Source organism: Gopherus flavomarginatus, chromosome 2 (assembly GCF_025201925.1).
Source record: "Gopherus flavomarginatus isolate rGopFla2 chromosome 2, rGopFla2.mat.asm, whole genome shotgun sequence".
NCBI lineage: Eukaryota > Metazoa > Chordata > Testudines > Testudinidae > Gopherus > Gopherus flavomarginatus.
The window spans coordinates 237,913,404-237,938,989 of NC_066618.1; the positions used below are offsets into that span (position 1 = coordinate 237,913,404).

At 40.9% G+C, this 25,586-nt stretch overlaps 1 protein-coding gene across 7 annotated transcripts in view; it reads left to right on the plus strand.

Annotated features, from left to right (window-relative positions):
* Window positions 1-25,586, plus strand: part of TRIM55 (tripartite motif containing 55) — a 51,548-nt gene that overhangs the window by 22,667 nt on the left and 3,295 nt on the right. For 3 of the 7 annotated variants that reach the window (XM_050940968.1, XM_050940973.1, XM_050940971.1), the window contains 3 exons: window positions 2,829-3,031; window positions 5,266-5,518; window positions 8,247-8,337. In XM_050940968.1, the coding sequence (XP_050796925.1) occupies window positions 2,829-3,031; window positions 5,266-5,518; window positions 8,247-8,337 (547 nt within the window). Of the gene's footprint in view, window positions 1-2,828; window positions 3,032-5,265; window positions 5,554-8,246; window positions 8,338-25,586 lie in introns of all 7 variants that reach the window. The other 4 variants (XM_050940970.1, XM_050940969.1, XM_050940972.1 and 1 more) reach the window with 4 other exon arrangements.

Sequence of the window (25,586 nt, forward strand, 5' to 3'; positions counted from 1 at the left end):
TCTTGTGTCTGTGCCCTCTTGGCTCTGAGAGTGATCTCTCTCTATCTCCTGCCTTTCTAATCTTCTGTTTCCAAGTTGTAAGTACAAAGATAGTAAGACAATAGGTTTATATTGTTTTTTTTGTATTTACATCTGTGTAGTTGCTGGAGTGTTTTGAATTGTATTCTTTTTGGATAAGGCTGTTTATTCACTTTTTTTTCTTAAGCAATTGACCCTGTATATTTTCACCTTATACAGAGACTATTTTTAATGTATTTTTCTTTCTTTTTATAAAGCTTTCTTTTTAAGACCTGTTGAATGGAGTTTTTCTTTAGTGGGGACTCCAGGGAATTGAGTCTGCAGCTCACCAGGGAATTGGTGGGAGGAAGAAGTCAGGGGGAAAATCTCTTTGTGTTAGATTTACTAAGCCTGACTTTACATACCCTCTGGGTAAGGGGGAAGAGAGATTAGCTCTCTCGGCACTTGTGTTTCCAGGACTGGAAGCAAGGAATCTCCTAGGGTCATCCAGGGAGGGGAGCCTGGGAGGAAGTAACCAGGAAACAAGGGGAGGGGGTTATTTCCCTTTGTTGTAGGACTCAAGGCATCTGAGTCTGGGAGTCCCCCAGGGAAGGTTTTGGGGGGACCAGAGGGTATCAGGCCCTAAAAATTCCTGATTGGTGGCAGCGCTATCAGATCTAAGCTGGTAATTAAGCTTAGGGGAATTCCTGCTAACACCCATATTTTGGATGCTAAGGTCCAGATCTGGGAAGAAAGGTTATGACATGCCCTTCAGATTCTTAAACTTTGGGTTGAGTGCTGCAGCTATCTTTAGAAATCTCACAATCTTCTTTGTGTTTTGTCAGATCTGCAGTGAAAGTATTCTTAAAATGAACATGTGCTGGGTCATCATCTGAGACTATTATAATATGAAATATATGGCAAAATGCAGGTAAAACAGAGCAGGACACATACATTTCTCCCTCAAGGAGTTCAGTCAGAAATGTAATTAATGCATTATTTTTAAACAAGCTGTCATAAACAGATAGCTAAGGGTTAATGTCTCTTTCACCTGGAAAGGAGTAACCTGAAACACCTGACCAGAGGACCAATCAGGAAACAAGACTTTTTCAAATCTGGGTGGAGGGAAGTTTGTGTGTGAGTCCTTTGTTCTCTGGTCTTGTGCCTGTCTCTCTCTCTCAGCTATGAGAGGATTTCTGTCTCTTGCTTTCTAATCTTCTGTTTCCAAGCTGTAAGTACAAATATAGTAAGGCAGTAAGGTTTATATTGTTTTCTTTTGTATTTACATGTGTGTAGTTGCTGGAGTGTTCTGAATTGTGTTCTTTTGAATAAGGCTGTTTATTCATATTTCTTTTAAGCAATTGACCCTGTATTTGTCACCTTAATACAGAGAGACCATTTTTATATATTTTTCTTTCTTTTTACATAAAGCTTTCTTTTTAAGACCTGTTGGAGTTTTTCTTTAGTGGGGGACTCCAGGGAATTGAGTTGCAGCTCACCAGGGAATTGGTGGGAGGGAGAAGTCGGGGGAAATCTGTGTGTGTTAGATTTACTAGTCTGACTTTGCATTCCCTCTGGGTGAAGAGGGAAGTGCTTGTGTTTCCAGGACTGGAAATAGGAGAGGGTGGAGTCCCTCTGTTTAGATTCACGGAGCTTGCTTCTGTGTATCTCTCCAGGAACCCAGGGAGGGAATACCTGGAGGGGGGAAGGGAAATGGTTTATTCTCCTTTGTTGTGAGACTCAAGGAATTTGGGTCTTGGGGTCATACACATGGAAGCATGTCCTCTGGAATGATGGCTGAAGCATGAAGGGACATATGAATCATTAGTGCATCTGGCACATAAATATCTTGCGATGCCGGCTACAACAATGCCATGAGAATACTTGTTCTCACTTTCTGCTGACATTGTAAATAAAAAGTGGGCAGCATTATCGCCCGTAAATGTAAACAAACTTGTTTGTCTTAGCAATTGGCTGAACGCGAAGTAGGACTGAGTGGACTTGTAAGCTCTGAAGTTTTACATTGTTTTGTTTTTGAATGCAGTTATGGAACAAAAAAAATCTACATTTGTAAGTTGCACTTTCATGATAAAGAGATTGCACTACAGTACTTGTATGAGGAGAATTGAAAAAGATTTTCTTTTGTTTATCATTTTACCGTACAAATATTTGTAATCACTAATATAAAATAAGCACTGTACACTTCATATTCTGTGTTGTAATTGAAATCAATATATTTGAAAATGTAGAAAAACATCCAAAATATTTAATAAATTTCAATTGGTGTTCTGTTGTTTAACAATGTGATTAAAACTGTGATTAATCATGATTAATTTTTTTGAGTTAATTGTGTGAGGTTAACTGTGATTAATTGCCAGCACTGCTTTTTACCTCAGGCAGGGGGAATGCAACTGCTGCAACACCCTGTGGCAGAATGCAGTGTGTGTTCCTGTCTCCAGCACTTGTGGGGAGCCTACACTGTTGGTGGCACTGGCCGGCTTGCCCAGTCCTTATGCTCAAGACCTGTACACAGAGATGCAACATGTGAGGAGATGGCTCCTCCTTGGTCTCTGTCTCTCTCTTGCATCATCTTCCTTCCTTTTGCATGCATCCAGGGCAGATTCCAGTCTTGCCCCTATGAGCATCAGCTGGAATTAAAGCACAAGTGGTACTGTCCCTTGAGAAAACCCTCTGTGGGTTCCTTTCACTATCAATAGACCTACTGTATAGTTACCATAGTAACTTCATATTTCTAAATGTCTGTGTTGTATAAAGAGCATACCCCATGTATTGTGTTAACCTAATGCTGTGCTTACATGAATGTTTATTAGAGGAGGAGGGTGATGAGGAAGATGAGGAGTTGATGGAAGGTGAAGAGTTTGATGAAGTCCGCACAGAGTCATCAGGTGAGGAGGAAGAGGTAGCTGAGAAAGTATCCCAGCAATCTCAGCTGGACTCAGAACCCAAGAGCACAACAGGAGGCCCTCAGACTGAATCAGCCCCATCATTATCACCAGCTGCCTCAGTTAGTCAGGTAATTGCATCCAACCATTCTCTGTCCTATCAGCTATGCTGAATGTTTCCTCCATTCTAGAGCACTATGAATGATCTAACTGGACCCAATAGATGCTGAAACATATGTCAGAAACATGTAAAAAATATAGCCCATTCAAGGAAGAATGCAAAGATTTTACTGCCATTGCTTATATTCAAGCTGGGTATGTGTGTGAGTTCATTGATTTAAAAAAACAATAACAGTGTTCTCTTATGTACATCAAGGAACATTTGGTTACTAAGATTTAATTTTGGAGCAAAACCCTTAAGAACTGACAACTTGATGCTCAGTTTTGTTGTTTGTTCTTTTGCTTAGTAGAAACTAACAGTTATAATAACTGAGATGAGAAATAAAAACATGTATACCAAGAGAACTTCACTTTTAGCATGCCTTCTGAAGAGTTCATAAGCCATATTACCTGACCTCTCTAAACTTTTATTCCTGTGAATGACATTTACCTTCCTTTGGTGGTCTTGTCACTGGGGATATCATTTAGAAGTTCATGTCTCAGAGTATTAGATGCAGAGAAGTAAGGCTGCTTGTTATGAAATGGCAGTGCAAACATGTTCTGGATTTGAAATATCTTTATATTTGAAGCCATGTATTTAAGATATATTTGATATCTGTACTTTTTCTCTTGGAATACAATTAAAATAAAATACCAATGACTGATACTTTGTGAGATCTACATCAAAACAATACTTGCTAATCTCCTTCAGCTATCAAATATCAGCAATTAACTTACTAAGCAGGACAAATTAATCTATTCTGCAACTCCAGTTACGTCCTTATTCCAGCGCCATGCTGAGGTCATTGACAGTGGTGCACAAACAAGGAAACAAATAAAGAGTCCATGTTTATGGCAAAGTTCTGATTTAACAGAACCGGGGTGGGAGGGGGAATAAATTATCTAGCTTTATGCCTTCTTTGATCTATTTGAGGGCTTACACAGGTTTGTGCCTGTTCTCTGTGGATATTCTTAAATCAGTTTAGAAATGGCATATATCTATTTAACTTGATTTTTTACCAACTTAATCTAAATCTAAATAAGGAAATTTAAACTGATTTAAGAGTGTTCACATGCAGAGTTGCACTAATTTAACTTCATATGTAGATCAGACCTAATTAGAAACTGAACTGCCTCATAATTTTGTGAAGTCCGACACCTCCTGAGTGAAAAAGAATATAGAGACATGCTGGTCTAGCCCACCAGTAATTTTAAAAAGCCATTATGAGTTCGTCAGACTGGCATGTGGGGGATGCAATGTGCAGGATGCTTGCAGTTTAGCTTTTTCCTGTTGGCCTAGGGAAAGCAAAGTAAAAATGTTGTAATATCTAGTCATCTGTAATAATGGCACCAGGTGGTCAAAACCTGCAGTTGGCTAGTCTGGAAAGACTTGATATTGATAGAGAGGGTGCAGTTCTGTCAGCTGCTCCAGTCATGGATAAGGTATAATTACAGTCAACTATTATATATAAACAGTCGTGTGGTGGGCAAGTATTTATCTCTATTGTCATTATGGTCTGTTTATTCTGCCTGCTCATGTCAACAGAATCAATGTTGAGTGATACAATTCTGTATATTTATTTTAAAAAATAAATTATTGTCCCAATCCCAAACCCAAGGAAGTGATTTAAAAGACTCCAGTTGACTTCAGTAGGCAGTGGGTAAGACCCCACATATGTCATCTTAATGTGTGAGGCTAGTACTGGAAGTTCTTACGCATTGTGTAGTATAGTTTAGCTCAGTGATTACACAGAGATGGGTGCTCACTTGAGTATGAACTCAGATAACTCTGAGTAAGAACCTCCGCTATAATGTGACTTCACTGACTTCGGTGAAGTTATTCCTAATTTATACTTGAGAAGAGAATCAGGCCTGAAGTGTGTAATGAAATTAATGAAAGGAACATCTCCTTCAGTTGTTTCTCAACTAAGGTTCCCTTTGAAGCTAATGGGAAGTTTTGCTGAGTGGGGCTGCAGAATTTGACCCAGTGTTTGTATTTTCCATACATATATTATCCAAATGCTAGACACTTTTGTTCTGTATTTCAGCTGTAATTCTTTTGGACCTCAAACAATAAATTCTTTGCAGTGAGATAAAAACAAATATAGCATGCAGAGAAATATGGGCTGAACACAGAAAGGTAACATAGTGCACTCTGCTTGTGTGTTTTTTTTTTTGTTTTTTTACTTTATCTATCCTGATGAAGGGTGAGGTTGTGCCAAGTGGTGCTCGACAGACTGCAGAGTCTGAAACACAAATGCCATCAACAGCAGAAACCATCGATCCCTTGTTTTACCCTAGTTGGTATAAGGCCAAATCACAGCAAGCAAGCAGCCCAAGTTTGACCCAAGTGAGTGATGGGTTGGGCCAAGTAGGGCCACCCGTTTCTCTGGAAATGAATGTAAAGAAGGCAGAAACTACAGAAGCAGCAAAAAGCAATGAGCGTGCACCTGGGAATGGTAAGGAAACTAGCACAACTGCAGCTACTTCCCAGGTTAGTGTTAATGGTATCTCAAAGTGTATTTGCATGCAGTCCAAATGGAATATAATATTGAAGGAAAGTTTGTTTTAAAAAAAATGCAGAGGCAAACCATTATCTCAAAAATATGGAAATACAACTCAGTGTGATTTCAATAAAGTCCATGAATTAATACATTTGATTAAAAATGTATTGTGGGCCAGACTCTCAAACTTAGGGATGTGCATATATTTGCTTGTGCCTAACTTATGTGCCAGTGCACCCAATATGTGGAAGCAAATGCCTGAGGCGCTCATGCATGTGGTCAGTTAGATGTCAGACACATGTCTAATTGGTCATATCTGCACACATCAGGTATTTACACATTAGTGGCAAACAAATCCACACAGTTACCTTTATGCAATGTTGAAAATCTGAATCTGTATGTCACCAGGAGCGGTGCCAGGGTTTTTGGCGCCCTAGGCGGGGGTCCTTCCGCGCTCCCGGTCATTGGTGGCAATTCTGCGGTGGGGGGGGGTCCTTCCGCGCTCCCAGTCTTCAAGGCACTTAGGCGGAGGGTCTCGGAGCGAGCGAAGGACCTGCCGCAGAATTGCCGACGACGACCCAGAGCACGGAAGGACCCCCCCCGCCACTGAATTGCCGCCAAGGGTGGCAAAATGCCACCCCCCCCAAATCCTGGCGCCCTAGGCGACCGCCTAGGTTGCCTAAATGGAAGCGCCGGCCCTGTATGTCACATGCAATTTACAACCATTGCGTAGGCAGCTGTTGCTTCAGACTTACCTACTGTAGTTTTACTGCTGTATGATCTGTCACACATCTGGAATGTACAGTTGCTCTTGGTTAGCTTTTTTGCTATGCACACCAGGCTATGTAAGCATCAGGGTTCTTTTGTTTGTCTGACGGAAATGCTAAAAGCACGGTGTGATTTAAGTTAATTTTGCATTGTAAATAACTGTTCCAAAAGTTTTCTTTCAACAATGTTTGCGACATGATCAAAGATCAGTATGAGCATCAGAAATGCTAGCCCTGTATTAGACTATCACTCTTATGACATGGTATTGATGGAATAATTGGGATGTCAAGTGTTTTTTATTTTTCTTCTTAAAAGGACACAGTCAGAGTTTGGCAGACCGCAAATTTGACTTTTTCCTCTGTTTGTTTGAAAAGTCCATGTAATTCTTAATGGGCCAAAGATTCATGGAGTGGAGCTGAGGAACATGTGACAAATGTGCACAACACACATGCACCTGCATTTGTGTGTGTAAATTGGTTAAAGCCTAAATTTAAGAAGTATCCACTAATTTGGAATGGCTCCATTTCTGGGTGCCAAACTCAAGAGATGTATGTTTTTGAAGATGTAGACCTCCTGTTTTTGAAAGTTACTTGTGTGCATGCTTGTGTGTGCTGTGTACGTGTGCCTATGCATGTATGTAGCAAATACTTCAATGCTATGTTTTTTCTTAAAAATTAAAAAAAAAAATCAGTGTCAGCCATTTGGCACTCATGAGCAACCCTACAACAATAAACCAGTGTGTGGCAGGGAGGAAAAGATAAAGAAAGAGGAGTACATTCAGACATGACATATGAAGACAAAGCTCCAATGACTGAGGGCCCAATCCAATAACCATTGAATTCAGTGAAAGATTTTCATTGATGTCAGTCATATTAAAGGCTAAACTACAGTTTTCAGTGTTAATCCTTCCAGGCCAGGACTTTATTTGTGAACAAGAGCAGAGTAAAAATATTTTTTAAAATTATGAAACCTATCATGACAATGTCATCTTAAGTGTGTTCCAGACAAGATGTCAAAAGCAGGCACTATTCAGAGTGAAACTGCTTGTTGCTGTTGTTTAACAGAATTGTTACAAAGAATTAGGGCCCCATCCTGCACTCCACATTCACGTAAAATGCCCATTTACTTATTTTAGTGGGAGATTTGCCTGTGTAAGGACTGTAGTTTCGGGCTCTTATTATCAGGAGCAGTAAAATAGCAGAAATAAATGTTTGATGTGACTTTTACTTTTTGGAAACCCTTCTACAGTGGCTTTCAAGCAAACCAATGAAGCAAGCTGAAGCAATTAGGGAAAGTAGAAATACAAGAGTAAACAAGGAGGAAAGAATATTTTTTTAGAGTTGTGATAATTCCTGATGGTTGCGAATCATTGTGCACTGGTTATCATGCTTCAATATTTGTTGGAAATAGGTATGATATGTATGTACACTGGAGGGATAGCAGGTGAGCAAATAATGGGGGTGTGATTCTGGGGCCGGGAGGAATTATGGGTGAGATCCACAAAGGAAAGTGGGTAGTCATGGTATTATAGGTCAGAAGGGTTGGTGGGAATGTGTTTTTAGTGGAAGAGTGGTGAAGCAGTGCTGGGACTAGAAGAAATGGCAAGATCATACGTAAAGTGGCCTCTGCCATGTGTCAGTGATCATGTTAAGTAGGCAAACTTTAGTTTGTTTCCTGCCTAAGACTTTAACAAAGACCAATCTGGGATAGTTTCTAGAGTCATTGATAAACCAAATAGAGACTGGGTATATTCATCATGTCCCTGTTTTCACCAATCTCTTAAGTTAAATAATGACGTGTAAAAGAATAACTGAAAAAAGTGTTCTGAAAACTGAATCTCTTCACCAAACCCAGTATTGACTAGCTCAGTTTACTATGTCAATGTCAGTGAAGCATTCTTCTTATTTCCTCACAGGAGTTAGCATTCTGCATATCAGTTTTGGCTTTTCTTATCATACTGCATCATCTCTGGAGTCAGATTCAATACATGATTTTTACTTTAATGGGTAGGAAATGCTTTGTTTTACCATTAACTAACAGCACAAGTAGTTTCTCTGGTGATGTTTCTAGGTGGTTTATAAAGGATTTTTTTCTCTTTCTGCCATCTAAAAAGAACCATGCTAGCTTATAATACCTGCTGCCTAAAGCTTTTTCTCCTCACACTCCCAAAATGCCATCCTAGAGTTTAATCCCGCATGGTTAAAAATTAAATATCCCTGATTAAAAAATATCATGCATCAAACTCATGGGCTCATATTTCAGTTGTTGTTAGGCATTTCAATAGCTATTTGAAACTATAAATCAATAATAACAACAAACTACCAATATTTTTGTGATCTTTGTATAACATAGTCATGCAAACTTACCCAATGAGGAGGGAGCTTTGTTACAGTCTTAAAGGTATCACTTTATATGAGGAAAGGGGTTTCTTTAGGAGCTACAATGCAAATGAAAGACTCTACATATAGATTTAAAATTCTGCTCCTTACCTGCTCATGACAGCAAACTATTTATTACGTGAAAGAAAAAATTGTCATTCGTAAGGTCATAGACCATTCTGTCATAGAACTTTCTCACTTTGTCCTAGGGATTTGGGGGGTTATTTTGGTTTTGGTTTAGTTTTTGAGGTCCCTGAGGCTGAGTACTTTTGGGTCAGTTTCCGCCCACCCCCCGTGCATGTAACTCCTGTTGTCACCAGTGATAAGAACACTACTGGTGAGAACAGATCCATAATAAAATATCAGGTCATACATTTTACAGCACTAGGCACTGGCCTATTCTGGAAAAGGTACTAAGTCTTTGGACTGAATAGTTTTTTGACTAGTGTTATTTCTCACAGTAGTTAAGGAAGGAAAATTATCTTCCTTTAGAATAACATGTGAGCCAGATTCAACCCTGCCAACACAGTAGGTGTAATGTGTACCCTCTGCAGTGGACTGGGCCATTATTCCCTGAGGGGATTCCACTCCAACATCTCTCTGGGTTTTCAGCGTGGGAAGGCAACAGGAATTCATTGAAACTGCTCATTCCCTTGCTACCCTGGCTATGTCCCCTTCCCCTGTCAACACTGTCTGCTTCTGGGGTGTTCTGCCTGCCTGCACATACACTTAGACCTTCAGCAGATGGAAGGTTGCAGCTACTTTTCTCCTTTGTTGCCTCCCTCCCAGTCAAGATTTTGCTTCTGTTGTTCTGTTCCTGAGTTTATGCCAGGAGCAGCTGGCGTAGACCTGGGAATTAATCTGGTCCTCAAAATAACACGGAGCAAAATAATTCCTACCTGAGGCTGAAATATTTCTATCCTGTTTGGATGAGGGATTTATTTTGATGGGATTGTTAATAGAACCTGAAAATTCCAGAGAGCTCTAGTGAACTACTGAATATACAAGTTTGCTTGCAGACCACAGTACCAAAGTGGAATTTTGCAATACATGCTGTTTGCAACCACCAATGCAGTAAGCCCAAATGCCTTCTTGCCTGGCTTTCGCTCTGGGGGCACCATGGCTTACACATGATTTGCAACATATAAAGCCAAATAGAAGGTGACCAGAACATTGGTGGTGGACGTCCTGTCAGAGCTTGAGCAACTGAAATGTTTGAAGCCTTATCCTCTTATCTGCTGTTAAAGGTACAGAAGGTGTTCTATGCCTCCATCACAGGTGCTGTGAAACTTGACCAGCAGACCTTTTGTGGCTTGCCTCCGTCCAGCAATCTGGGCTGAGCAATCAGCTACTGAGATTTCAGAGCAATACACTCAGGGGTCAACTGCAGCATCTTCTAGATTTCAGTTTCAGCCAGTATAGCTTGATGCAGTGCTGAATTGCGTTGGGCCATATCATGTGTCTGTTTTGTCTGGTTCAGACCAGCGAGGAAACATTGGGCCCTACGTGAGAGTAAGTTGTCAGGTGTGCTCAACAGGGCACTGATTAAATTCTGTTCAATAAACTGTCATTCAACACGGATAATCTTGTGAGCTACTGACAGAGATTTAATCTCTCATATTTAGGAGTGATTACTGAGAAGATTACAACAATGCAACTCTGATAATATCTAGATAATATCCTTGACTCTGGTTAGCTTAATTTCAGAGCTGGATATGGAAACGAACAGATTTAGTAGCGCTGTTGATGATCTCCTCCTAAAACTGAATAAGCCACGTGGCTCAGGTGATATTAAATCTAGCAGCCACCTTTAATACCATTTAGCCATAAGGTATTGTTGATACAACTTCTACATCAGATTGGAATGAATGGATTATCCCTTGAGTTGCTAATCCTTTACTCCTTTGTGAATAAATGATCACAGTGGGTGATGTTGGGTAGTTTTTCTTCTACTCCACATGCCCTTTTATACAGAGTACTGGAAGGATCTATCTCATCCCTGCCACTATGTCCTCCTCAAATTATTGATAAATATATTGTATAATTCCAATGGAGTTAATGTAATTCATTGCTTTGCCCAGACTCTTATCAACTTAATCTATCCTTTCTGGTTTCTATCCATCGGGTTTTTGCCATATTCCATTGATATTTAATCATTTCACAATGTCTCTTCTCAAGCCTAGCTACCTTTATTTCTAATAACTGAATCTCCTACAGCCCTCCCTAACTCTCACTGCTACTTACTACAATCCTTCCGGCATCTGGAAGGATTTTCTTGATGCGTAAGTAATGGCCATCCTCCTGTGTATCTGCTGGAAGAAAGGGATCGCCTCCAAGACAAGTGACATTTTTTACCAATTCCCAAGGACAGTTTGCCACAATCCTGACTACTGCACCTGACAAAGAGACATGCATCTTTGAATAGACATACCCTATTAAAATAGACTGAAAGTGGTAAATTATACAACTTCCTATAGGCCACAAATCATATCTAGATTTATTTATTTTTATTATAATTAATTTAGAATAGTTTCTGTATTTCAGTTTCAATGGTCACCAACATAGTGTGGTTCAAAGAGCAGCAACCCGATCTCCTATGTGAAAAATAAAGAATAGGTGCCAAGAATAGAATAATCAAGTAATTACATATGGATGATAAAATAGTTTTTATGCAAATAACCTTAGAGACCAAAATGTCCCTATCCTTTACCCACTTCTTATGGCTTGATTAAATAAATAATCAAGGAGCCATGAGAGACCATATGCCCTGAAACCCCAAACGCTGATAGCTTTCCACATTTAATTATTTTTAATTTCAAAAGGTAGTTTGAAGAAAATAAACCATAAGAAAAAGAGCATAATGTTATTCTGATGCTTAATTTCCCATGAGCACAAATACACTCTATGTATTCTTGTAATAGTATATCTAAATTTAAAAAACAAATATAATTAAATGAAAATTAAACTGTTCTGTACATTTAATTGAGAGACTCATAGTGTCAGATTCTATTCAAATTACTACCACATCAGTGCATCTTTTAGCATAAATTATACAAAGTACAAATAACAGCCTGTTTTGTGTATCAATATCTGCACTTCTCTCACAGTGCTGGAATTTCAGTATGCAAAAACCAAGTGATAATTCACCATTTCTCATGTTTGTCATACATGCACAATATAACATTTTACAGCGCTTATTACTGCAGTAAAGATCATGAGTTCTTTAAACAGTTAAAAAGCTGGCATCTTTGTATTTTTAAATGATACCCCAAAGTAGATTTTTCTGTTTTGTTAATATATCATACAGGCAAAGCTGGGTATTGCTGTGTTGTGTTTATGATCCTGGGTCCTTAATAAATAAGGTTTACTAGTCAGATCATAAAATGCAGATCTCCATACTTTAGCCGTCCCATTCTTGAGTTTGAGTAAAAACTGAGGGCTTGTCTACATAGGGAAGCAATTCTGAAGTAAGATAAGGTGTAAATTTAAAGTACTAGAGCTTTTCTGGAATAATTGCATATATAGACACTTATACTGGAAGAGTCCACACACACAGTTTTTCCACAATAACTATTCCAATCAATTTCCTTGTGTAGACAAGCTCTTAGTCCCTGATCCAGGGAAAGACTTAAACAGTTCCATTAGCTACAGTGTCTTCAGTGGGAATACTCATGTACCCAAAGTTAAGCGTAACCCAAAGTACTTAATTAAATGCTTTGCTGGATGAGGCCCTAATTAAGGTCCCCAGGATTTGGCCCTGGAAATGGGCAGAAAGAAAAAAAAGCCTGGATACAAACACCTCTGACGTTGGGAGTACTGTATTCAAAAGTCAGCACTTGGATCTAAATTTTATGAATGAGCCCTATATATCTCATATGCCAAACCAAAAACTTCATCCAAATACCAGGGGAACAGGCTTACCATCATTATTAGTAAAGCCTAAGGCCAAATATTTTTAAAGATGAGTGTCTAAAGTTAGACATCTAAATCACCGTTTAAGCACCTGTATAAGTGCTACTTATTTTCAGAGGTGCTGTATATCTGCTCCTTCCACTGAAGTAAGTGCTAAGTACTTCTAAACATCAAGCTACTTATTTATGTTACTAAATATGGATCTAGCTACCTAACTTTAGGCAAAGAAGCTTGACTTTTGGGGTCTAAATTCTCTCCTTTGATTTATTCATGCAGATATCTGATAGCTGGTCCAATCCATGCACTTTAGGATCAGTGTCTGTCTGGGTCTCTGGTTCCTCTAGTTATTTTGTTTAAGATGAGGTAGAGACAAATTGTAGTCCAAATGAGTTACTAGCAACACGTCATAGAGCCAAGAGTCTAAAGAAATACCATAGTTCAAAGGGACTAAACCACATGTGTCTAGCTGAAAAGGAAATTCAAGTTAAATCATCCACAAACCGTACTCGATTTCCTTTCCCTTTGCAGTCAGTAGCTACAGTGCTGTAATTCTGTGAGGATATAACCTATAATAAAGATTGAGCTGTTTGGGGAGAGAAATGCTAATTGAATGACCTATGTTATTCTTGTTTCATGGGTTTTTAAATTTTCCATTACTTGGTTGTAACCTTATGCTATCAACTAGAATTACCATAGGGACATTTCTCTCTGTATTCACACACTTGTAGTTATATCTGCCCCCGTTGCTGAATACTTTTATTTCTTTCAGCTGTGGATCCTCAATATATTTGCCCATAAGATAGTATTAAATCAAATGTCAGAGTGGTCTGTGATTGGTTACGTTTTAGCTAATTGCTAGTCATGTAAAAGCATTTTAAATATGCAATGTAGACAGAGCATGGACAAAACAGATTATTAAAAGAAATGTGAGATCACACACTGACTTTCTGCTCCTATACCTTTGATTTTCTGTTTTTATGTACTCTGTGAAGGGGCATTTGTAAATTCCAGTGAAGTGATCCTTTAGAATTATTTTAGCCCTTTGCTGAAGATATAAATAATTTTCTCTCTCCCACCCCCGCCATAATATCAAGACTCAGCCCTGCAAGTCTTGCTCACCTCAGTAGTTCTTTTGAAGTCAATGGGAATACTATTGTCAGTAAGACTTACTCATGAGAGTTTAGCTTTGGAGGACTGGATCTTATGTAAAAAACATCTAGAGGCAAAGTCTTCCTCTCAGTGCCACATGATATCTTGATTCCAACATGCTCTTTTCACCAGGATGAACTTGAATGGACCCCAACAGAAACCCTAATACAGGCAAAAAAACCATCCTGCCAGATCCTCAAGGCAGCTCTCAGCTCCACTAGTCTGCTCTCCCTATATGAATACATGCACATAGCATCAGCATGAGATATGCCTAAAGGGAGAACAGAATAGCAGACTTGAGCTCTGCCCTGTGGATCTGAATATCCTTATATATAGCTCTATAATAACACTGATAGATGGGTGGATAGATATATAATATGTCAAATATGTCAAATGACTGAGCTGAATGACCAGAGGGATCAGTTCACTGTAAGTGATATTGCCCCCTATGCAGTAGACTTGTGCACTGCTTAAGTGACAATTAAACCCTGTTTTGAGGCTCCTCTCTACAGGGCTGAATTTCACTAGTGCATTTCAGTTGTACAGCAAAAACAGAGGAAATATCAGGTGCGGAAGACTCAAAGGCGAAAAACACTCCTAAAAGTATGATTCTGTTTCTCTCTAACTTCATTGCAGAGATGGGTCTTAGTTTTAAAGTTCAGGTCAGTGACCATTTGGTTTTGAGATTTAGTTTAGGATGGTTTCTTCTAGATTTCTGTTTTGCACTTTGCTTTTATGCTTACTACTAGATTTCATTTAACAAACACATTCAAATAATGCAGGAAAATCCTGACTGATCTCAGTATCTCTGTTTCCCTTGCTCCTGAGAGTTGTGTGATTCAGTAGTGCTGGTGACAAGTCGTGGTGACAATACATTGAGAGCAGCTCTCAGACAACTGTGTTCTTGTAATTAATTTGAGTGGCAAATAACACACCTGAAGTTTTGCATTTTAATAGTCGAGTCTGTGAATTGTCTGATTAGTCATGAGTATCTTGTTTGTGGGTATTTCAATTTTGTTCAGTTTCAAGTAATAATATATTATAAGAATCACAGAGTGGACAAAATGATTTCTTCTGTTCAGATTGTTGTAATTACCTAATTTAAAAGCTGAACAGACTTGAATTCTGATCTCCATTAAACTGCCTTTTCAGGGCATTTCTCATTTGGTTGTTTAATAAAAAAAAATTCTGAAAGGAAAGTTATCACCTTCAAAAAAAGTATTTTCTTCTGTATCACAGCTGAATTGCTGCTGTTTTACATCATATCACAGCAGATTCACTTCACAGTGGCACAGCCCACCTGTTAGAAAAATTATTGTGTAGATCTCATCCTAATCCTGTCAAATACGTCAGCTTTTCTGTTTAACAGTAAATGATTCCATGCTAAGTAGTACTTGGTGATGTGTACCCATTACAGCATTGAAATATTAGCCTACCTGGCTGCAAATGTGTACCACTGAAATTCCCTTTGACAGTAGGATAATTATGACCGTGAGCTTGTGTTTACACACTGCTTCATCCTGCTACTCACCCTCCCTAGGTTATGAACAAGCAGGTATTGAAATGTGAAAGAATTAACAGCATACTGGATATTTCAGTGCCTGCCTACCCACAAGAATAGCCCAAGACATTAGAATGGAGGGATAGGGTGGATGTGCACATGCAATTTCACAAACCAACACAGATTTAGGGCTGATTTTTGCTAATGGTGCAGTACCTATGTACACAAAGGGAGCAGCTATTGTTCACTATTCAATAGGTCATACCCAACTGTACCTATTACAAAATGGTTTATTGATGGATGTTGCTGTTTATCATTCTGATGAGGTATATTAGACCCAGAGACCCCCTGCTGGAAGGCTGTCAGTCCTGCCACACCCTTTCCCCAAAAGAGCAATAGAGGAGAAGCATAGAGCGGCTGCTTGGGATGCAGCTAATCAGAAAGAAGCTGAAGGGAAGCAGCCAATCAGGGTCCAGCATGCTCGTATAAGAGGAGCTGCAGAAACAGTGTGAATTCAGTCTTCTGGTAGGGATTAGGGGAGCAAGGAAGGTGGTCCTGGCTGGCTGATGGGACTGAAGGAAGATACAGGCCATGGGGAAGTGGCTCAAGGAAACATAGAGGGGCATGGCATGTGGCTGCTACTTAGAAGATCCCTGGGTTAGGGCCTGGAGTATTGGGTGGGCTTGGGTCCCCCCCCTCCCCAACAGCCAGTGGGGAAGTGGCTGCACCATGAGAGAAGGAAGTTTAGACAGGCCTAGGGAAGGGACTGTATGTGGAACTGTTACCCCCGAGAAGGGGGCTGAACTGAGACTGACCCAGTTAGAGAGCTGGGGTCAGAGGACTAAAGAACATGCAAAGAGTCTCCAAGGAAGAAGCCCTGTGGCCATAGGCACGAACTCCATGGGTGCTCTGGGGCTGGAGCACTCATGGGAAAAAAAATAGTGCTTAGCACCCACCAGCAGCACTGCCTATCAGCTCCTCCCTCTCAGCCCCAGCACCTCCCAGCGGCCCACCAATCAGCTCCTCCCCCTTCCTCCCAGTGTCTCCTGCACACTATGACCAGCTGTTCAGCAGCGTGCTGGGGAGGAGGAGGTGGAGAGAGGGCAAGGTGCACTCGGGGGAGGGAGCAGAATGGGGGTGGGAAGAGATGGGGCAGAGTGAGAGCAGGAAGAGGCAGGAGTGGGGTGTCAAGCGCCCCCAGGGAAATGAGGAAGCCAGCACCTATGCCTGGGGTGCTGCTCCATCCCAGAGGAGGAACCTTCACACATAAGCTGGCCAGCTAGGACAGTGGTTCTCAACCAGGGGTACATGTACCCCAGGGGGTCTGCAGAGATCTTCCAAGGGGTACATCAACTCATCTAGATATTTCCCTAGTTTTACAACACGCTACATAAAAAACACTAGTGCAGTCAATACATGCTAAATTTTCATACAATTACTTGTTTATAGTGGTCTATGTACTATACACTGAAATGTAAGTATTATATTTATTCCAACTGATTTTTTATAATTATATAGTAAAAATGAGAAAAGAAGCAATTTTTCAGTAACAGTGTGCTGTGACACTTCTGTATTTTTATGTCTGCTTTTTGTAAGCAAGTAGTTTTTAAATGAGCTGAAACTTGGGGTTATGCAAGACAAATCAGACTCCTGAAAGGGGTACAGCAGTCTGGAAAGGTAGAGAGTCACTGAACTAGGGAACTGAAATAGGCCCTGTTGGTCAGACTGAGGACCAGAGTCTGAGGAGGGCTACACAGACATTGCCAATGGAGGGGTACTGTGATGGGTCCTGTTGTACTATTGAAGGACTGAGCCCAGGGAGGGCTACAGAGAAAGGACGCATCCAACTGAGAGGTACTATGACAGGCCCCATTGGACTGTTAAAGACTGAGTCGAGGGAGGGCTGCATGACATTACCAAGGGCCCTGAAATAGGCCCGGTTGGATGGTATACCTCAGAATGGGTTTGTTTTGCTGTTCACATGGACTGAATGTGATGTGGACGGAAGGCTGAGTCACCGAAGACCCGCCTGATGAGTGCAGTAGCCAACCAAGGGCACCATGAGTGGAAAAGTTGACAAAAACTGCAGGCGTGCACACACTCACCTGGGGTACACTCACACGAGGTGAGCCGAACCCCATTACAATCATTTACTCTTTTTTAATAATTGCTAGTCCGTGGGAGTTGCACCCGTTTTGCCAAAAGGAGGATTATCCCAGAATCTTTAACCTTCCCCTGGAAAGCCACCTGAGTTGGGCAGAAAGAGCCTTGGTTTCACATCTTATTGAAAGTGTGGCAGTTCTCTGAGTTCAGCAGAGTACTGCACTGTAATGCCACCATTGCCAACACCAGAGTACAGATCAGAGTGTGAAACTTAATTCCACAATCATCTATCTGTTTAAGAAGTGATAGTGTTATCAGTTGAGTTATATTATTGTTCTTAGGGTGTGAACACCTTTTGGTATCACTGTCCTAGCAAGGAGAAAACACCTACACTCATAGATCCAGACTAACAAGCACATAGCTGAGAAGATATAGAAACATGAGACCAGGGTGAAGAAAAATGTTTAACTGTGCTGTGGGCTTTCTCTTTCCATTGCACTGTAGCTCCAAGAAATTAGAACTTGCTGCTTCAGCTGACATTTCAGCAAGTTGTTTTCTTCCTGGAGCACTCTCGGTATTTTTCTGGCCTTCATAGAATGTGCAACATGTCCACAGCTCATATGTGCCACCTCCAACATATTTACAATAACACAGCTAAGTCATTCATTCATGACTAAGTTAAACTAGCATTCGCACCTTCAAAGCATGCTGTGTCTATAAACCCCATAAATTATGCTGGCTCTGTTATCTGATACAATGAATCAAATTCTTGGGTGAGTCACAATCTGAATTGGTAGGATGTCTCATTCATCAGGTTTACCACAGCATTCATTTTAAAAAAATCTTTAATTTACAGCACTGTGTATTTCCCAGTGGAACAGCTAGGCAGCATAGCCAACTTGACTGATCCACTATTAGATTTTCTACCTATCCCTGCAGCAAGGTAGGAAAGTTTCTTTTGGCTGGAATTAGATGGGCTACGTCCTGTAAGGTAACACTCAGAGGTTTTGTATATTTTAATTCAGTTCTTGCTTGTTTCTCCCTGCTTATCTGCTGGGAGAGAAAAGTGGAGGACGAGAGGATCTTTGAGGGCAGGCAGTAGTGTGAGTACTAAATTTCTCACGCTGGCAATCAGTACTCATTCATTGCTGGTGAGGGAGTTAGAGGATTTTTTAAATTGTTGTTATTAGACTAGTCTGGTGCAATTGGAAAAGGAGCAGGACCAGAAATGATCAGGGATAGTTGATTAACCAGAGAAGCTCCAGAGATTTACTATGGGAGTATCGAAGAATGATGGATGGGTAAATCCAGAAAAGACCCTTCAGCTTGAACCACGTGCATTTTGTAAAACTGCTTCCTTCCCTTTCTCCCACTGAGTAGAGCCCTAGAACTTAAAAGTTGGAGTTGTGACCCACTCTTCCTTGTAATTTTTTCCTTTCTGTTTTCTCTGACAGCAAGATTAGGCTTTGATCCAGACCGAAAGCTAATTGTTCTCGGTAGAGAGAGTAAACATCTTTGGTGTACATAAAGAAGCTGGATGGAAAGTTAAAAGGATGTGCTTTTGTTAGATTTTGGCCGAGGCATTGAGATCGATTAGGAATGAAGTGAAATGAAGGGTTTTGTTTGTCCCAAAAGACCTTTCAGACAATACCAACACAAGGAAGCTTTTCTTTAAGATGCTCTTCCCCAGAACTGGTTTCAACATTTGGTCAGACTCCCAGACCTGTGGTTTACTTAATATTCTGCAGGGCATGTATGCAACCTACGCAAAAATAAGCAAATCTGAGCAGTTTTTGCTCAGAACTAAATTTGGTATTGTTAAGATCCTGAGTAAGTGACATTGCATTATCCGTTTGCCACACAGCACTAATTGTAAGTAATGAAAATTCATTCAAGTAAAACATTTAGTCCCAATGGACTTTTAAAGTACACTACTGGCCACCATTCAAAGAATGACACAGCTAGGATTATAATTGATGGAGTCTGCCTATTCGTATGCTGTCTGCTACCGTATATAGCTGAACAGTTTTTTTCAGATAATATTCTGTTGGTTCACCCTGAATTTTTTGTTTAAAAGGAGACGTTTAATAAAAGCAATCTCTCATCTTGAAGCAGTATGGTGATAAGGGTGATAGCTGCCAGGTATCTGCTGAAGCAACTATGTTGCATAAACAGACATTCTTTAACTAAAGATTAAACTATTTAAAAATAACCTCTTGCATGCCCTTTATTTTCACTACCTGAATATGGTTAGTATCAGAGGTGTAGGACCTGACAGTTGAGGCACCAACCAGAGCCTACAAATTATGGGATGGGTATGTGACCAATTAACATGTTTTTAAGCATGATCATTTTTGTCAACACTGGGTCCTAATGGTGTTTAAAAATGTTAGTTAAAGCTAGTTAATTAACAGACCACTCATTTTCCTAGTCTAGACAAGCCCTTAGAGGCAGGATTCGTGTAATGTTACTGCTCATTTTCCTGAGTTCCACTTTTTCCCCAAACATGCATCCTTGCAATCCACCCCCCAATCAAGACAAGCCAGCAGAAGACACCTGCAGTCAGTGGAGTTTGTCAAGGGTAACTGAGAGCAGAAAGTGGCACACTGACTTAAGAAACAGCTTTCTAAGGTCAGATTTAGAACTTTTGGCCCAAATTTTTCTTCTGCTGTATCAGTGTAAATCCAGAGCAACCTCCATTGAGTCAATGAAACTGAGAGAGGAATTTGGCCCAAGATCACTTTAAGACCCATAGGCTGAACCCACACTGCAAAGAAAACCAACAGCACTGTGTCTCATAACCTGGGTCAACTGACTCAGCCACACTGGACTCAGGCTGCAAGTCTAAAAATAACTGTGTAGACGTTCTCGCTTAGGCTGAAGCAGATGCTCCGAGACTCTCCACTCTTGCCAGATTTCATTCCCTGGGCCCCTGCCTGAGCAGGAATATCTGTTTTTAGCCCTGAACCCTGTGAGCCTCAGTCAATGGATCCGAGCTCTGAGATTCAGCGCCAAAGGTTTTTCTTTGCAGGCATACCCCTCAATTAATGGAGTTACTGTGGCAAATGAGTTATTTTGGAGATTTTGCCTTAGTAGCAGCAGCAATAAAAAAAAAGTCAAATACTGAGATTTTTTACTTGATCCTTACTCAAGCAAACTCCCTCTGATTGTCTGAGTAAGGACTAATGTGATTAAAAACTGAAAAAAAACATGTCATGATTTCAGTCATGTTCTAAAATGTCAGTGAACTGCGTTTTCCTGTGGCCAATATGGATGAACTTCACTCTTATGCAGAGGTCTAGCTCAAGGCCTATGCACCACTTAAATCCCTCAAAACAGGGCATAGCTGGGACTATTTTGAGGTCTTAAATGAATGCAAGAGGCACAGAGACCTTGAGCTGCCTTCTGCACAGGAAGAGTTTCACTCAGTGTAAAGAAAACGTACTGATTTCTGCTTTATTCATGTATAAGCCATTTTTTTTGCTCTTGGGCCATTAATATAGTCTTTGAGGGCACATGAAATTATCGAGTAGCAGCCTGCATAAAGCAGCAAGAAGACTGCAGATAACTAAACTGACTGTCACACAGAAGCCCTGATGTCATAGGTAGCATTCTAAGGAAACCTTTTTACTGAGTGTTAGGTATTATATAAAAGAGCAGAGATGTATAGGTAGGAAATTAGGGTGACCAGATGTCCTGATTTTATAGGGACAGTCCTGATATTTGGGCTTCGTCTTATATAGGTGCCTATTACCCCCCTCCCCATCCTGATTTTTCACACTTGCTATCTGGTCACCCTATAGGAAATGCACAATAACAAATTCTATTCTGTTTCTGATGTGTTTCTATAGCCTTAGGGAGATGAAGCAATTTTACCCCTCACTTTTCATTATGTTACATCATTCTGCAACTAGCATAATGTAACCTTACACAATCCAGTACCCATGCAACAGTACAGCAAAGATCTGTAGAAGAAAGTAGGATTTTACACAATTAGATAACATCAAAAATATGCACAGCTACCAAAAAAGATAGTTATTTACTGACTTTGTAAAAAATGGTAAGTACGACAAAGTTCTTCATTCCAGTAAAGCTTGTTTATGATATACTGAAGTTTTTGTGTGTGGACAATATGGAGACGGGTTGGTGGCTGTACGCAGAAAGCGGAATGTAAAACTTTGAAATACTCCTGGTAACTAATATGCACGAGCAGTCTATCCACTTTCCACTCCCCTCCCTCCAATATAAATCAAACAACTTGCAGGACAAAGTCAATTTTCCTGTATTAATGTGAACCTTGTAAAGATTTAACTGGTGCTTGTGTCTAATGCTCAATGAACCGAATCCTGATAGGTGCTGAGTACTTGCAACTCATCAGATTAAATAAACCCTGAGGTTCTTAGCTTTACTCAATCCTTACTCAGGCAAATTGTGTGTACCAGAGCTGGAGCGGCACTGAGCAGCTGCTGAATTCAGTAGGAGTTGCAGCTGGTCAGCACTTCTCAGAATATGGCCCATTGACTTCTGTTATAATTTTGCTTGAGTAAAACCTGAATTAAGACCAGGTGCTCAGCTCTAATCATGACTTGTCCGAATAGGAATTCCTGGTGTTTATTGAGGGCATGATCCAGTGCCTCCTGAAGTCAGTGAGGAAAGTCTGAATCATATCCTAGGTGTTTAGCATGTCTCCAAAATTGCTTTAATGTGTTTAATATGATCTGAAGTGAACATTTTAGTTATTCATTATTATTTTTAGTAGAGGCCCCAATCAAGGCATGGGACCCCATTATGCTTTGTACTGTATAAATACACAATCCCTGCCCCTAGAAAGAGCCCTAGTCTAGGAGATAAATTTCAGATAAAGGTTCATTACTTAATAGCAACAGGAAGACATTATAAAGTGTTGAATCGACTTTAGACACCATTTGAAAGCCATATGGTATAGACTGCTCTGACATGGAGAAAGCTGCCCTCTTTCTGAGTAGCAGTACAGTCCATGATGGAAGAGTGTTTCAAAGGCACGAGGGGAAGTTAGTTGCCCAACTTCCATTGACTTTCAGTTGTGTGCCAGACTCCCCTTTCTGCCTTCAAAAGTCTCTCCCTACCACTCTATTTTTAAAAGCTCTTTTTCAATGAACACGAGCTGAAAAGTTTGTCCTGAAATATCTTAATGATACAGTATAGTTTTGCAGCGCACAGTCTGCTGTTACAAAGGGAAGTGAGTTGAGTTATACAAGCAACAACTTTCTCTGGGAGTTGAAGTAGAATTTAAGAATTTCCCTTTTTACCAATCTGATAATAATAGGTCTAAATAATTGTATGACTCCATGAGTGTCAGATCTTAAAACATTCCAGGTCCGAAAATGCAAGTTTACAAGTCCATGCAGAGCTGCATTCTCACTATTGCCTCTATTCCACCCACAGCTAATTGTCGTATCTATTAATGACTCTTGAAAAGACCCATGACTGGCCCAGATCAGCTGACTCGGGCTCAGAGGACTCGGGTTGCAGGGCTATAAACTTGCTTTGCAGATGTTCGTGAAGGGGGAGGGTGCTATAGCCAGGGCTCCAGCCTGAGCCCAAATGTTTACACTGCACTTGTAAAGCCCCACAGCATGAGCCCCACGAACCTGAGTCAGCTGACCCAGGGCAGCTGCAGCTGTGCTGTGGGTCTTTTATCACAGTGTAGACGTACTCTCCGAGGTTTTCTCCAAGCAGAGAGCTAGTAGACTGGAATTCTGTTGAGCATGGTGAAATGCATGGAGTAAACACTTAATACATCCAAAACCAAAGAGGGGTTGAAGGAGTCTTGAAGTTTGTGCCTAAACTGGGAAATACCATCAAGCTATAACAGGTATTAGCTTGCACAATATTAGATATGATTTAGTACTTGGTGTAGTGTTACGGGGCTGCCCCCCGCCTGGAGTGCTCTCTTGTGGCAGACTGCAGCATAACAGGCAGGCCTGCCTCAATTCCCCTCCTTCAGAGCCCCCAGAAATAGTCCACAGAGTATTCCCAAGTGTAAATATAGCCCTTGCGGGGCTCATTTATTACAGAATCCCATGCACATAAATCCTAACAAAAGTCCCACAAGAATAGTCCAGACTTCCCCCAGCATAATCCAAACACTACAGGTAACATCCAGCTCCGGCATCCCTCTCCGGGCCCTGGCTCCAGTAGTGTGATGGAGCTGAAAGACACTGGAACAGCGTTCCAACTCCACTACACCACTGTACCCCATTCCTGCAGCCTGAGGACAGGGAGATGCTGTAGTTGAGGACTACACCACTGCCTGGCTCTCCAGCACAGCTCTGGTGTCCCTCACCATGGCCTGGCTCTTCAGCACAGCCCTGAAGTCTCACCATGCCCTAGATATCCAGCATAGCCCAGTCCTATCCTTGTACCAGGACAGCCCTTCCAACTGCAATATAACTGGGCTTTTCCCATTGGTACCCCCCCCCCCAGCCTCTCTGCTGGGAACATCCTTGCCGGTGTCCCTTCCTTCATTCTCCCTGGCCCTTTCACTCTGGGCTAAGCTCTCTGGCCCTGAGATATCGGTTGCTAAATTCCTCTGCTGCTCCCCTGTCTTCAGCTGTCTCCATCCCTGGTTCTCTGGCTTGGGGACAACAGCCAGCAAACCACTCTCACTGCTCTTCTGCCTTCAGCCTTTTCCCTGGTCCCAGACGTAGTTTCCTAGTTCATCCCTTCCTCTTCCCACGGAGGGCCTGCAGAGATCTTTCTGCAACTTTCCCCAGAGACTCCTCCAGTCTCCTGACCAACTCTCACCAGGACTCTCCCTCGGTCGGTCTCTCCCTGACTTTTTATAGCCCCCAGGTGCTGCCTCACTCTCATAACTGGCTAAATGGGAGCACCAGCTCTGGCACAGGGGAACTGGACCTACTTCATTTACTGGGGCCAGCCGCCCTGTGCCATATAGACAAAAGACTATTGGGTTTAAGCTTGTGTCAGCAGGCGAGGTCTACCATGTGTTAATTAATGTGCATCTCCTAATGTAGAGAAGACCAAGTAATTATTCTTTTATTTTTCCCAATTCTTTTAGTTCCCAATCTACCAAAGCACTTATGCATATGCTTAAATTTAAACTTGTCAGGTGCCCTGTTGATTTAAAGTTAAGTATGTGCTTAAGGCCCTGATCCACAAAGTTATTTAGGATCCTAACCTTCACTGTGTCAGTGCCCGTGTACCTTTGTGGATCTGGGTCTAAGTACTTTGCTGGATCAAGCCCACAGTCTGGAACCAGAATGAAATAGTTGTTGGAACATCAGGTGGAGGTGATCCATCTGGCTGATGCTGTACAGTAAGATAAATGATAGAATAATAAGGCAGCTTCAGAGAAGAAATCAGAGGTGAGGTGGGTGTTTTTATTAATTATTTGCCAGACATTTAAGACTATGTGCACTAAGGGTGTATATTAAGTGCCCTATTGGGGACGTGGGTGCACAAAAACGTGCATGCATAATGATCATTATTTTTAGTTGTTCTAGGCATTTCAGTTGCAAACTTTTCAAACTTTTCAAACGTGGATTCCCTAAATCTACATAACAAACCCAAACAAATGGCTTTATTTTCAGAAGTGCTAAGCACTTACCACACCAATTGAAGTCAAGCAAAGGGGAGTGCTGGGTGCTCAACACTTATAAAAATCAGGCCACTTATTTACTGTAGGCATCTGAATTTAGGAACCCACATTAGAAGTTTTGGCCAAAAGATTTTACACACATTATTCAGGTCTGTGGGCCAGAACTTCATCTGAGGATCTGACTGTTGTGTGTCTAATTCCTTATAATGTGCAAATCTGAGAGAGACTAGGTGGGTGAGATAATATATTTTATTGGACCAATTTCTGTTGGTAGAAGGTACAGTCTTTCAAGCGTCACAGAGCTCTTCAAGTCTGGGGAAGTAACCAGACTGTCTGAGCTAAATATAAGGTGGGTTCTTGCATTTGCTCAGGAAGTAATGTTTAGTCTGGCTTCCTTCTCCTTCATATTGTGAAGTTTCCCGAAGTTGATCCAATAAAAGATATTACCTCATCTACGTTGTCTGTCTCATAGCCTGGGATCAACACGGCTACAACAACGTGGCAGACAAACCTGTTTACTAAGTTTAGGAGGCAAATTTTCACTACAACCTTGCTGAAAAGGAACTCTGGTGCTTAAATAGGTAATGATTCCTCCAGGTCTTCCACTAATTT